At 36.0% G+C, this 14,711-nt stretch overlaps 1 protein-coding gene across 2 annotated transcripts; it reads left to right on the top strand.

Annotated features, from left to right (window-relative positions):
• The first annotated feature begins 6 nt into the window (after positions 1-6).
• On the top strand, positions 7-9,092 carry LOC103153166 (putative ferric-chelate reductase 1). Of its 2 annotated transcripts, none has more exons than XM_016661715.1 (6): positions 7-184; positions 293-481; positions 589-684; positions 805-940; positions 1,040-1,192; positions 8,357-9,092. In XM_016661715.1, exons 1-6 carry the CDS (start codon positions 17-19, stop codon positions 8,398-8,400), a joined length of 786 nt encoding a protein of 261 aa, XP_016517201.1. In that variant the 5' UTR covers positions 7-16; the 3' UTR covers positions 8,401-9,092. The 2 variants fall into 2 exon arrangements, with proteins under 2 accessions (XP_016517201.1, XP_016517200.1); XM_016661714.1 differs by lacking the exon at positions 8,357-9,092 and adding an exon at positions 2,257-2,330.
• The last annotated feature ends 5,619 nt before the right edge of the window (positions 9,093-14,711 follow it).

The following is a 14,711-nucleotide window of genomic DNA, read 5'->3' as shown; positions in this document are numbered from 1 at the left end:
GCTATCCTTGGAATTTATGGTCACCTATGCTCAGAAAAGTACAACCACAGCAGCACCAGCCAACAATGAAACCACAGCAGCACCAGCCAACAATGGAACCACAGCAGCACCAGCTAACAATGGAACCACAGCAGCACCAGCTAACAAGGCAACCACAATAGCACCAAACACACTCCCGCCAGTGGTAAGAAACAGAAGTAACCTCCTTGAAAAAAAGAAAGTGCTCACATATGAGGTTTATTGCAAGATTATTACAGTGCAATATTTAAAATGTATGTCTTCACCTTTGTAGGCCAGTATTTCTCGACAAGAATGTGGCTCCTCAAAGCTCTGTGCAGCTGAACCCACAAAGTGCGATCCCGCTTCTGGAGACTGCTATTTCCTTTCTGCCAAGCAACAAAGTGGCCAAAAGTACAACTTTGAGCTCTCAGGACAGACAACGGGCTACATTGCTGCTGGTCTGTCAAATGCTGCAATTCAGGTAATGCATCTTTCATGGTTCTATATTAAAATATTATGAGATCTAAGCCAGAGCACTAATATAGTTCGAAAAGATGGAAAATAAAATAATGTTATTTTTTTCAACAGACTGTCAGTCATAGAGCCTATGTCTGCGCTAACCACAACGGTGCTGTCCGTTTCTTCACTGGCTTCATCAAAAATCTGGTTTTAAATCTGACAGAGGTGAGTTAAGCTTTTGTAGGCTTAGTAGCAGTAGGGATATATTTATCAATTTGTGCAACAAAATGTTTGCATGGACATCATTGTTTTACTTTCAGTTAATTAAGCTATTTCTCTCTTCAGACGCTGGACTCAAGCAATGAGCGGGGATCAGTAAACTCAGGCAAAATCCAATGTACATTTTCAGCTGTTCTACCTGACCCATTTACACGAGCAGCAGGCTACTCCATGTCTATTACAATTGGACCTTACAATGCCAGTAAGGAATCACTCTCAGCACTTGATTTTCCTGCAACTCAGAGAGTATTTGGTAAATCATTGGTATTAAAGCTGGAAATCTTCTTGCATATTTTCTTAGGTTCTGGGCAGCCAGGACCAGCAAACTCGAGAATACAAACGCCTGTCGTAAACCTCTCCGACCCTACCGCCAACGCCACCAATTTGCTGAGCAACAGCACTGACAGCACTTCGTCTGCTTACCCGGTCACACACACACAGTCATTCTTGCCAGGTAAGCTAATGGCAGTGGAAAGTAGGGCTTTGATGTGTCAGATGACACGTTAAAGTAAGGCTGTTTATAGTTTGATATGGGACTTCTAAAAGTATTTGGTATGCAGAGGTCCAGATGCCTGATTTAAATCAATCAAGACAGAGCTAAAGATTAGGGTGATGAGGAAGAGGCTCTCCAAACTCAAAAACCTCAAAGCTCATGAACTAAGGTGAACTGGCAAAATGCCAGTGGTAACATGGAAAAAAATGGTAATAGTCCAGTTGACTTAGCATTGTATGAACTAGGCAGATTGATATGTTTTGTCGACAGAATAGAATTTTTATTGTCACTGCAACATTGGACAAATAAATTTATGTGCAATTCTCCAGACAAAAACAATATATCACTTAAAAAGATACTAAATAATTAATTCTACTGCACTTATTACCTAATAAAGTTAACTGAAATTAAAATGGACATAAAATAGGATATGGAGACTTTTTTACATGAGTTTATATTCTGAAAGATGCTTGCCAAATTTCTTATTAGAGACAAACTACTTAGTGGAAAAAATAGTTTAAATCTATGTCTGCCAGGAGTATAACTAACTGATGAAGCAGAACTGGACCCTGCAACATGATCAGGGTGGTGACTTGAATTGGGCTGAAGACAATAGAGCCTCTTTAAACATCTCACAGCTGATAGAGAAGGGAAACAAACCGGTCTCAGACCGATGCCAGAGATCGGTGGATGGTTACAAGAAGCATCTCACCAAAGACCATCAAATGGAAGACATAGTGGCCTAACATTCACATTTTAAGAATCTCTTGACTGAATAAAACATGGTTTCTCTTTATGTTTAACTGTAAATAAATCACTCTACTTTCTGAAACTGAATATGTCGTTGAGTGTCCTAATTATTTCTAGTGACTGTATGCCAAGGTGTCAAATCCTCTTGATGAGTTGTGTTTCCAAGGCTTTGTGCAGGACATATTTTTTTATTAGTTTTCTAAACCTGCTAGCTATTGATGTAAAAAAATATCAAAAAAATTAATTTCTTTTTTCTTTTGTCTTCTTCTCTATAGTTCTGCTGGTCACTGTGTCAATGCTGGCTTTCACAGCAGTATGAAGCAACTGACCTCCACCACTACACAAGAAAAAAAACAAACAGACTTTTTCAAGAGTTTCAAGTTGCGAAGATTTTCACCAGCATGTCAGCATGCATAACAGCATCTGGGTTCAAAGATCTGGTTACCTTTGAAGGCCATTTTACTGGTGCATGTTGAAAACTTCTAATCTGACTTCTTTTGACCTCATGTTATTTTATTCTATGTTGTAATTGTGGTGTTATTAGCCGTTCCTAAATTATGAAGTCTTTACTGATGTGAATGGGCTTGTTGATACAAGTGGAAGCTAAATGTGGTACCAATTGTTGGTGAAGGTATTTTAGGTAATTTAAACATTTCCACAAATTTATATATATATTATATATATATATATATATATATATATATATATATATATATATATGTCAACTTATTTGCACAAGATTTAAATAAAGATGTCTTTCTTAAGGAATCACTTGGTGCAAGTTTCATTCTGTTTTTAACACTGCATTTTCTTTAAACATTTTCCAGTTCTGTTGAATTTTCACATACTACCTGGGGCAACGGGACATATTTAAACTCGGCCTGGCTTATTGTCCAACACACATCAGGTGTTTCTTAGGAGTGAAAGGAATTACTAAACAGTGAACTTGCCCTTTACCCTGGGATGCTTCCATTTAGACTCAAAATCCCTGCCAGAGTTTGGGATTTTTTTTAATGAAGTTTCTTAGGTCTTGCAAAGACTCCACTCTTCTGGGCAGAGATCTGAAAAGTTGTTTGTGGAATTTAATGGAGATACTATCTAAGTTTGGTGAGCACAGCTCCAATGACCTCTGGCACCAATGAGAGAACGATTTTCTGTAATGTCTCTGTCCTTGTTGAACTTCTGATATTTTTAAAGTTTCTTGCATTTCTTCTTTCTGATGTGGAGTTTGGTGTTCAATGTCTTTCACTACATTGAACATCAAACTACAGGTTTGGTGTTCAAACATCTTGTTCATTTGGACCTGAGTCTGCAAAACTTCCCACCCATTCTGCACACAGATGTTTTTCACCACAACCAATGCCAATTAGAGACATTGTTCCCTTTATGTTTTGTCTTCCTGCATCCTGCTGGACAGTCTGCAACTTGCTGCTTCCAGATGCCTAAGACCCCAACCGTTGTTTCCCTTGTGTTGCCCCGATTAGTGATTATTAATTGTTTACTATTTAGACATAAATCAAAGTCTTAGTACTTAAAGTAATTTTTTTTTATCTGCTCTGAGATCATTTGTCATCAAATGCCAGATCTAAAATGTTAAAATGTTCCAGCCAGGGCAAAAGAAAAAAAATCTCATGAAACTATTTTATCATAGACAGTTAAGAAAAAAGTACTAATTGCCAGCAGTATTTGCACATCAATCAATCAATCAATCAATCAATCAATCAATCAATCAATCAATCAATCAATCAATCAATCAATCAATCAATCAATCAAATTTTATTTGTATAGCACATTTCAGCAGCAAGGCATTTCAGGGTGCTTTACATAATTAAATAAATAAAAACAGCATGTGACATTGAATAAACAGTAAGAAAGAGAAAGAGATTTTGAAAAAAAAAAGGATTAAAAAAGATAAAAACATACTTTTGTTACGGAATTTAAGCGCCTGTCGTCGCCAGACTCTGCCGTCCATTTAACGGGTATTGCCCCGTCGCCTAACAGGACAAGGTCTCCAACCTTGCAGCACCAGGTTCCGTTCACATGTCACGCAAATTTTTACGCTAGGACTTCGCCGTCCCACACGGATTTTGTGCACTATTATTACCTGTTAAGAGTCTAGAATTTACAGGGTTTTTCTGTGCGCGCAACGACCCTCAATCACTCGCCACTTTTACATCGTTAGAAAGAGGAATAAAAAGAAATTAATAAATAGATAAAAAGTAAAGATAAAAAAATTAAAACATTGAAGACACCAAAACCCACACTCTAACCCTAATTTAGCAATAAGCAACTTCAAACAGGTGGGTTTTAAGTTTAAAGGCACCCAGTGTTTCAGCTGTTTTACAGTTTTCTGGAAGTTTGTTCCAAATTTGTGGTGCATAGGTCCATCCAAACAATTCAGTCAGGTGTTGTCAATCCTCTCTGTTGTCTCTGGTGCTATAAATTCCAGCATGACAACTTTAACAGGATCCCACCTATAAGTGGTGTGCTGATAGATAGGCCACTGTTTATAATTGACCAATTTCCATGAAAAAGTGTGTGATATCGGTGATCACTGATCACAAAAACTGATCACCAGTATCTCATATTCGCAGTCTGCAGAAGCCAGTGTGCAGCACATCTCCCACTTTCCTTCACACTGCGAAGGCTTACAATGTCATGTGGAACTTTAACGCTCCGAGAGTGAAGAGCGTTAAAGTTCTTCACTCTCACAACAAATTTATGTGTTGCGATAGAAAAATACCTCAGGGGTGAAGAATCTCAAAATGCATCAACACAACTAATATGACATTTAAAAAAGCTAATATGTGTTTTGGGAGGCCTTTTGGAAAATAAGCACACTAAGTAACATGCCACACCTATACCAGTTTCTATCACTCCCCTCAATGTTAGTTGTCTTGTCTTCCCCCTCCCATTAGAGATTAAACAGCGGCAAAGAGTAAACAGGTGCCACATATGCACCTGAGAATCAGAGGACATCGGGAACAATCCACCTGCAAGTAACCTTTGGAAATTGAACATAACAAATACGAGATACTCTAAGTTATTATCTTTGGCATTAAAAGCAACAAAATCTACAGGTACAAGAACAACCACTATTTTGAAATTTTTTTTATATTTTTGCAAAAAAAAAAAAAATCTGCTATCATCTTACTCTTTCCTAAAGGCATGGATAAACGACTCATCTTTAGTGTTCTGTTGGCGATGCTGTCCTGGGAATTTATAGCTCAGTCAGACAGCAGTACCACCGTGACACCAGGATCATCTAGCAGCAGTACCACCGTGACACCAGGATCATCTAGCAGCAGTACCACCGTGACACCAGGATCATCTAGAAGCAGCACTATGATACATGGATCATCGAGCACCAGCTCCCATATGACACCAGGTAGCCAAAAAACTACAGCTATATCAGGCATCATCCCTGAATTTAAGGTAAGGAATGGGAAATTAAAAAAATAATAGCTTATTAAAGATCAAGAACATAACTAAATGATCAATTCTGACATTTATTGGAGGATTTTTAAAAAGTATTTAAAATAGATGTCTCCACCCATGCAGGATATTATTTCTCTGCAAGAATGTGGCTCCTCAAAGTTCTGTGCAGCTGAACCCTCAGAGTGTGATCACACTTCTGCAGACTTATTTCCTTTCTGCCAAGCAACAAAGCAACCAGACATACTTTGAGCTCTCAGGACAGGCAGAGGGCTACATTGCTGCTGGTCTATCAACTACTGCAACAAAGGTAGTGTAATCTAGTGAAATCTAAACTAATGCATTGTTAAAGTTTCAGTTTTAAGAGCTGAAAAATATACGTTATATTTTTAAACAGAATGGCAGCTACACAGTCTACATCTGTGCGAACCACAACAACACAGTCCGTTTCTTTACTGCCATTCTTCTGAACTATGATAATAATGGTGAACTAAATGAGACAACGGTGAGTTAAGCTTTTATAGGATTAGTAGGTATTGGGACATACTTATCAATTACAGCAACTCATGGTTTACATAGATGTCATGGTTTTATTGTTAGTAAATTCAGTTCTCTATTCAGATGGACTACAAGGATCAGAAAGGATCAGTCAACTCAACCAAAATTCAGTGTACTTTTACAGCTGTTCTACCTGACACAAGTAACAAAGCAGCAGGTGTTGCCCTTTCTATTTTAAATGGAACTTACAATATTGGTAAGGAATCACTTTAAGCACTTCCATATTTTCACTGTTGCTCAGATCAGATAGTATTTGGCGAAACCTTAGATATCACACTGAAAAATCTTTTTGTGATTTTGCATACTCAGAAACTGGAGTGCTGGGAAAGCCAAGCTTCAGGCTACTGACGCCTCTCATAGACCTCTCAAAGTTTACCAGCATTTCCTCTGCTGATCCGGTCATACACACACAGTCATTCTGGTCAGGTAAGCTCATGATACTAAAGCCATCGGAAGTAGGGATGCCCAATTGTGAATGCCAGAGGTAACACCAAAGTAGAGTGTGTTTATATCACAGATATTACCTGCCTAATATCCTTTGTTTTCGTATTTATTAATCTATTTCTTAGCCTTTTGAACTGATGTGAAATACATTTTTTCCCCACACAATCAATCAAATTTTATTTGTACAGCACATTTCAGAAACAAGGCACTTCAAAGTGCTTCACATCATGAAAACACAAAATTCAACAATGGAAACATTACATTTTCCAAATGCCATTGTTACATATCAAAATGTTGGTTAGAGTTTCATTTAATATGGTTCAAAAGCAACTCTAAACAGGTGGATTTTGGACTAGATTTAAAGGAACTCAGTGTTTCGGCAGTTTTACAATTTTCAGTAAGTTTGTCCCAGATTTGTGATGCATAGAAGCTGGATGCCACATAAACAGTTTACATCAGCTTTGGTAAATTGTGGCACTCCATACTTCTCCTGGCATTACTTAGGCTAGCCCGCAAAATGGCAACAGCAAAAGTTGGGGGAAAACACCAGAGCCTGTTAGTTGTTTAACAATAATTGCATACATTTGTTGGAAATGGTGCATTCTGCTGAGTTTTCATTATCCACTCAATGTATACATAATCAAAATACAATACTTTTACGTTTTAGAATCATCCACCTAAAAATAAAGTATGAAAAAAAACTGAAACTACAATGATAGCCAATAAAAATTAGCAAACATACTAATTAACTAATTAAAACTAACTGAATTAGACAAGCAAAAAGTCCTAATGAAATAAAAGTAAACTATAATGAAAAATCCCAAACTGTTATAGCCCGTATCTGGGCTCTCAGCTATTGAGAACTTTAGTTGAAGTTTTAAATTTTACTCAATTGCTAAAGTTTGGCTGTTACATATGTAATGATGAGCAAGTTCAACACGATGAAGCTTACTGGAAAGTGCCTGAGCTGTAAACAGCCATCCTGGGCTGCCAACAGAGAGGTGCTGAGTCAACTGACGCAGCTGTTAATGCTAATTCGATATTCAGAAGCATGGCCGACATGGACTTTGTTCATTTCCTCCGCTGCCATTGCTGAAATTACGGGCAGACTACAATTATAAAACAGTACAGTTGTTCACAACTTTACCTTCTGTTTGCTGACTGGCCAGGTAGAAATTCTGCAGGAGGAATCCAACTAATTCAAAGAAAGCCCAGACTGTGATGCGAGCGGAATTGCATAGGAAGGCAATGGCCATGCTAAATGGGAACTTGCAGAAAGCTGACTACCAGTCAAAAGAGGGACTTGATTGCTGTAATGATAATAAACATAAAGAAGTGTATAAATCTGCCATTTCTTTAGGCTATGCCAATTTTTTTTTTCAAAATGGATATCACATTAGCTTGTTTTCTGAAAGATGTTTGCCTAATTTTTTCTTAGAATGAAACTATTTAGTTGAATGAAACTAGTTTTAAATCTAAGTCTGCCAGAGATATTATTAATTGATGAAACAGAACCGTACTGGGTGTATTGAAAGATAATAAAAGATAATAAAAACCTTGTTAAACATCTCAGAGCTGATAGAGATGAATGTTGTAGACCAATGTCAGAGACTGGTGAATGGCTGCAAGAAATATCTCACAAAAGACTAAAATAGGGGATACTGTGTCTTAACTTAAAGGGGTTTTAAGACTTTTTTTTGCTTAATTAGGAAAAAATGGTTACATTTTTTGTCTTTCTCTTTGTGAAATTAAATATTTCATAGAGTTTCTATTTTTTTTCTCATGACTATATGCCCAGATGTCAAAACTCCTCCATTAAATGTGTTCTCAAGTCTATGAGCAGAACAGTTTTTATCAGTTGTTCTGTACATTTGATGGCTCCTGGTATAAAAAAAAAACAAAAAAAACATTTTATTTCTTTTTTTGTCTCCTTTATAGTTCTGCTGGTCACCATGTGTTTGCTGGGTTTCACAGCAGTGTGAAGCAACTGATGTCCACCAGGCATGAATAAAGCCATAACATCCCTATCGATGTCTGTCGCTTTCTGAATAAAAACCACTAAGCTCAGAAATGGAATTTACCATGTACAGTTTTTCTTAGTTTGGTAGGATTAATTTTGTAGTGACTCAACATTATTTAAAGAAACAGCAACATTCAAGTCTGTATTCCAAATGTACAACTCTTTGTGATTCTGAAACTAAAAGAGAATTGAAGCCAAATGTTCTATTTAGTGATATAAAATGATTTACTCACAGGACTGCTGGAATTCTACTCTGTTACATGAAAAGACCATAACATGTGTTTTACTGGACTACACATGAGGGGAAAAAAATACTTTTTTAAGAGTAACAAAGCAGGTTTGCGTGATTTTTATCAGCATATGTCATTATGCGTAACAGCTTTGGGGTTTCACGGTCTGGTTACCTTTGAAGCCTATTTTACTGGTGCATGTTAAAATGTTCTAATTAATCTGACTTCTTTTTATATTAAATCATTTTATTATTTACTGTAATGGTGGTGTTGTTAGCTGTTCCTAAATTATGAAGACTTTACTGGCTGATGTATATAAACATGTCAACAGGTGATACTGATTATGGTACCAAATGTTGGTGAAGGTAACAAAATGAATACATATTTTACTATATATTTTTAATTAAAAGACTTATATGTACACAAGTTAAATAAAGATGCATTTCTGAAGGAAACACTTTGTCCATCCTTGTTATTCTGTCTCTAGGATTGCACTTTCTCCACATACAGTGGATAAAATAAGTACGGAATAGTAGGCAGATTTCCACAGGTGTTACTGACATGAAATTTTCGCTAAGTGTTGGTAACAACCCAAATAACCCATAGAGTAGGTAATTCTCCTTCTCAGTACAAATAAATGTCAGCTGTTTCAGTCAAACACAGCTTATAAAGAAGTCTATCATTACCAAGGTGTACCACAAGGAAAAACTCATAATGGGTAAAAATGTGGAGTTTGACTTGTCAGAAATCAAGAAAAATTGGCTAGGCTACTGATTAGCTCCGTGTTTGGCTAGCTAGTCTCGCTGCTACATTACAGTCGGCTAAGTAACTAAGTGAACAGGTAATTTCATCATGTTAGTTTTACTGTACCTCTGTTTTTGTCATGTTTTCCCCCTCTTTCTCTTCTCTTTCTGCCTTGGGCACCACACAATTTAGGACTTTTAGACATGGAAATTACTCATGTTACTTCCGTGTTACAAAACTCAGCCCACTCGCATGCGCAGTTTGCGACAGCAGCAAAGAGAAGAAGAGAGGGGCGCGTGCATAGACAATACTGCCCCTTTTCCACCGGCTCTACTCGGCCGGCTCGGCTCGGCTCGACGCCTTGTGGAGCGGGTCGGCCCGTTGCTGGAGAAGGTCCTCGCTGCAGCAAACAGAAAGGGGCGGGGACGGACCACTGTCAGTCCCATACCTTATTTGGAAATGGGACTATTGCACTCCAGAAGTGAAGGGGGCGCTATTTTCCTAATTGCTAGTATAAACACCTTAAAGAAGTGGGGTTGAGCTGTCTATTGAAAGAAGTTTGAGAGGTTATTTCATTGTTCCACGTGTTCGGCACACAATCCAAAATGGAAAAGGCACAAAGTCAGCAAAAGGTATTTTTACCTTTTTAAAACTTTTTTCACATAGTAAATCAATACGCTTTTCTAGATGAGGTTGAACATATAATAAACAGCCGTAAACTATTGAAATTCGTAATTCATAGAGGGTAAGGTTAAATTTAGCATGTAGCATAGCTAATTATTTCCCTGCAGGGCACCATTACATAAAAATAGAAAAGTAGATAAAATGTATAATTGAGAAGTGTATTTTATGCTCAAACTTTGTTTTTTATTTTCTTTAACAGATCCACGTTTCTATTTGCAACCTTCGGAATGGAGAGAAGATTCTTTCGTATTGCATGAATGATAGATATGCTCATACAGTGCCGATGAGTCGTTTAAGGTAGTGAACCATATAACAAGAACTGCTACGGTTCAGCATAACGGTATGTAAAACTACACTTACACTATAATTTATTTATTTATGCATTTATTTATTTACATTCTTAACAGTTTTCTAGTGTGGTTTTTTTATCATTAAAACAACCACTAGAAAAAGGTTAATCCTTTTTGAAATATGTTTTTGTACACCAACATTTCTGGAAAGTCTTAATACTTTTTATAAACTAAAAGCTACCATCATAGGTGGGTGTAGTACCCTCTACTTAAATATATTTTTAGTAGTAAATAACTGCAAAAAACACTAGTAAGAGTATTTGGTGAAATGTCTACTATTAAGTACGGTTTTACTGATCATAATGTGCAATGTAATATTACTCATTTATTTCTGCAGACATGAATAAAAATGAAGTTATGTGCACTGTTAGGTATTTTAAAAACAAAAATTAAAAATCTTAATATAAGTCAACAAATTAAGGTTAGAAGAAACCTTACAAACAACATGTATCTGTGTGCCGTGTTTCTTTATGGGTTAAAATATGTTCTTCATTCTGTGAAGTATTCTGTGAAGTATTCTGTATTAGGTTGCATATCAACAAAATCTACTCAAATAAGAGTATAACATATGACAAAATAGTCCATATATCTATCAAAACATATGTACATGTTTATCAAAAGTTACAGAGTAAATGAGTAAATCTAATTAGTTAATATGCTATGCTTAATTTTTTAAATCTGAAACAAAATGAGGAAAGGGCAGTTAAAAAGGTTGAAGCAGTTTTGATGTTATTTGGACTTGGGCTCATCTTTCACTTTGAAAATATCTATATTTTTACAGACTCTGTGTGCTGAAGACCACACCTATGCAAAAGCAACCATGGGACAAATTGAGGTTAATTGTTAAAATGTACACATAACTATTAATTTTGATTTGTATTTATTTATGTGCAATTGACACTGAAACCATAAATTAATTTTTTAACAAGAAAATATTTTTTGCACAGCATTTTTTATGACAGTAGAGATGAAAAGGATAAGACACTGAGAGATATAAAGTGTTAATTATTGTTTTATGCTTTTCACCATGCAGGTACAAAAGATACCACCAATTTTGCAGGTAAGATTCATTCATAATCATATGCTTCATAGCCATTCTTCTGGTGACAGTCTTGCAAAGCACCTGTTTTTCTTTAATTTTCAGATGCCTTTAAATGTACTTGAAGCTGTTCTCCAAGAGGTGATACTAGCACAGGGAGATGCAGCTTACCTCACCTTGGCATTGACCTGCAAGTGCTTTAAAGCCATTGTGTCTGACCCAGTGTTCAGGAAGAGGACTCACTTTGCTTGGCTGGATGGTAAGGACCTTTGACTTTTTTCACATAAAACATGTAAAATTAGATTTCAACTACATGAAATCGATCATTCATTTACAGGTGAGATCAATTGGGGTAAATCTTCAAAGTCATTCAAGGCAGAAAACCGAATTCCTTTTGCTGTTGTTACGTGTTCTTCCTGCAACCGGCAATATAAAGACTGTGTGGGCTTCACTGGAAATGGAAGTCGAGGAGAGAACCCTCGTTACTACTCTGATGGCACACCTGGACACTGCCCTGGATGTCAGTACTGAATGCAAGGAGAATATTTGTCGTTTTCCAGTCTTTCACACATTTCAGTTGTCACACATTGTTCTTTTTTGGTGACATGTCTTTTTAAATCTGTTCTGCTGACATTTGGACTTGTTCAGTCATCCTTTTGTTTTTCACAATGTGTTCTTTAAACATTATGTACATTTTTGAGTGTTCCTTTTGTTGTAGTTCAGTTGATTTATATTATTTAGTTTTTTTTGTAGAACTGTTGTTTCCAGGAAAAGTTACATTGTGGCTATAATATATTAAAGAGAAAGTAGAACCAATAAAGTAGTTGTAAATATATTGTAACAGCATTGTTTAACAAGTGGAAAACCTTGTTTGAAAAATTTGAAATGCAAGCAAAGTTAATAACTTTAAGTATTTTATGTGTACATAAAATGTTTCATATACTTTTTGAACAATGACTGGAATAAATACAAATTTTCTTTACAAACCTTATATACGGCTAAGTTGTTCATTTTTTAACAACCAGAATCAATGGTTGTTTTTTTAATAAAGCAACCAAATACAGAAACATGTTCAGTTACAAATATGCCATAAAACAAAGATTAAAGGTATGCTGAACGATGGTGGAGACCAGGTGGAGGTGATGGAAACTCAGGTGAGGAGCAGTTGTATACATCAAGCTGGACTTTATGAAGGGTAATGTAAGGAGATGAGACCAGTGCCTATAGGCTGGGACGGAGGCGCATGATGAGCTGATTTGCTGAATTGAAGATTCGTTAGAATTTCATATAGAAACAAAATAATTAATCCACAGTGGATCATTCTCTTGTCAAATAAACTTTCTAAAACCTACTATCTCTCTGTGTGAGTGTTTCCAGGTTGAAGCTACATATAAAGTTTTACATGAATCCCTTTGGGTTTTCCAATAATTGGATATTTGAGCGCAGTTTATGAATCAAATGCATTATGGTAAACAATGATAATAGTTGAGCTCACCTGCAACCAAGAATATTATAGTTCTTGGAATGGCACTAGTTATATTTTAGATTTAAACTTATTTATTTTAAGGGTACTTTTCACTACATCACAATATATTAATTGAACTCCAGCGTTCTTAAAGTATTTGGTATCTGTTTTCTATAGGATGGACTGGTGATCTGCCCAGGGTCCACCGCAGCAGCATTCACGAACCCACTATAGGGATAAACGTGCATGTATGATAATTAATGGATGGATAAATGTGTTCCTAATGTAATGTACATTTGTCTTTAAAATATTAATTTCATTTATTTTTTAAGCCTTTTGTTTCAGATAGATCGGGTGAGAATAGATAAATACATATACATAATAATTCTTTATCGTTGCTTGTTTTAAGTTGTTTATTACTATAATTTTAACATTCAAGAACAATAGTTTTAATTAATAATTTTTTTAAAAGGGACATACCACGTGACATACATATCACGTGAAATAACACGTCTTGTAGTAATTTCTTTACTGTTTCATTCATGTTTATGATGTTGCAAAGTGTCCTTGGGTGTTTTGAAAGGCGCTGTCAAATACAATGCATTATTATGAATATTATTATTATTATTATTACAATAACGCGGCTGGTACAGGAAATAGCGCCACTAGCGCCCCCTTCAGTTCCGGATTGCAATGGTCCCATTTCCAAATAAGGTATGAGGCTGACAGTGGTCCGTCCCCGCCCCTTTCTGTTTGCTGCAGCGAGGTGTACTTGCGTTGCTGCGATACGTAACAGCGTCCGCCATATTGAATGTGGAATATGTGCCAGTAAGGTAATACAAGTGAATGGACCGAACTTTATAAAGTGTCGTTCTACAAAGTATTTTAAGTTAATACCTGCCATTGACACATTTTCTCACACACATTAATATATTTGGCAATCAAACAAAATTACTAAAAAGAGCGTTTCTAACTTTTGATCTAATTTGGGGCATTTCTGAATAAAGAGCACAATGTTTTATTTGATAGAAATGGTTCTGATCATTTTTATAATGACACTGATGAACAGACACACTTTTACAGTGTTTTATTAAAGAACATATTCACATAATTCCAGAATTTAATGTACATTTAACATTTCAAGAAAAGAAACAAATAATTTTCCTGTATTTATTCTTTATACATTATTGAGAAATGACTTTTGATTTATAAATCAGTCTTTGTCAAACATTAAACTACATATTTTCTTACTTTTATCCAGAGAATTTACAGTATGTCAACTCTGCTATTGACAGCAAAGAGTGAAAATAATTTTAACAGAGTAAATTATTTTTTATTTCATTACATAAGCTACATTAATACACTAATACTTCAGATTGAGATATTTAAAAATACACAAAAAGTGAAAGAATAAAACATTTATTTATTATACTGGGAACACTGGTCAAAGGCAGGTCTTCAGTCTGCTGGTCACACTGGGAGAACTCAATGACTTCTGAGACGTCCTGGTTCACAGGCTAAAGCTAAGGAGAAAAGAGAAATTATCCAAAAGTGTAATAGAAAATACATACGATATGTTTCGTATATGTTTCTTTCACATTCAGAAAGAGACATTTTCAGCATGTTGGGCTCTGACTCGTAGCATCTTTATAGCTAAATACCGACATGGTGAAGCTGAGCTGGAAACAGACTGAAGAACAGCAGCTCCAGCTCTGATCCTGACTGATCTTTCCTCACTGAATCCTCTGGTTTTTAATTAAC

Source organism: Poecilia formosa, unplaced genomic scaffold (genome assembly GCF_000485575.1).
Source record: "Poecilia formosa unplaced genomic scaffold, Poecilia_formosa-5.1.2 Scaffold341, whole genome shotgun sequence".
Taxonomy (NCBI): domain Eukaryota; kingdom Metazoa; phylum Chordata; class Actinopteri; order Cyprinodontiformes; family Poeciliidae; genus Poecilia; species Poecilia formosa.
This window is presented reverse-complemented; position numbering and strand designations above follow the sequence as displayed.

Coding starts and splice junctions, on each gene's coding strand:
- LOC103153166 (XM_016661715.1), top strand. CDS start 17: ATGGTCACCTATGCTCAGAAAAGTACAACCACAGCAGCACCAGCCAAC. Junction 482..588: donor TGTCAAATGCTGCAATTCAG/GTAATGCATCTT, acceptor TTTTTTCAACAG/ACTGTCAGTCATAGAGCCTA. Junction 941..1,039: donor AATTGGACCTTACAATGCCA/GTAAGGAATCAC, acceptor ATATTTTCTTAG/GTTCTGGGCAGCCAGGACCA.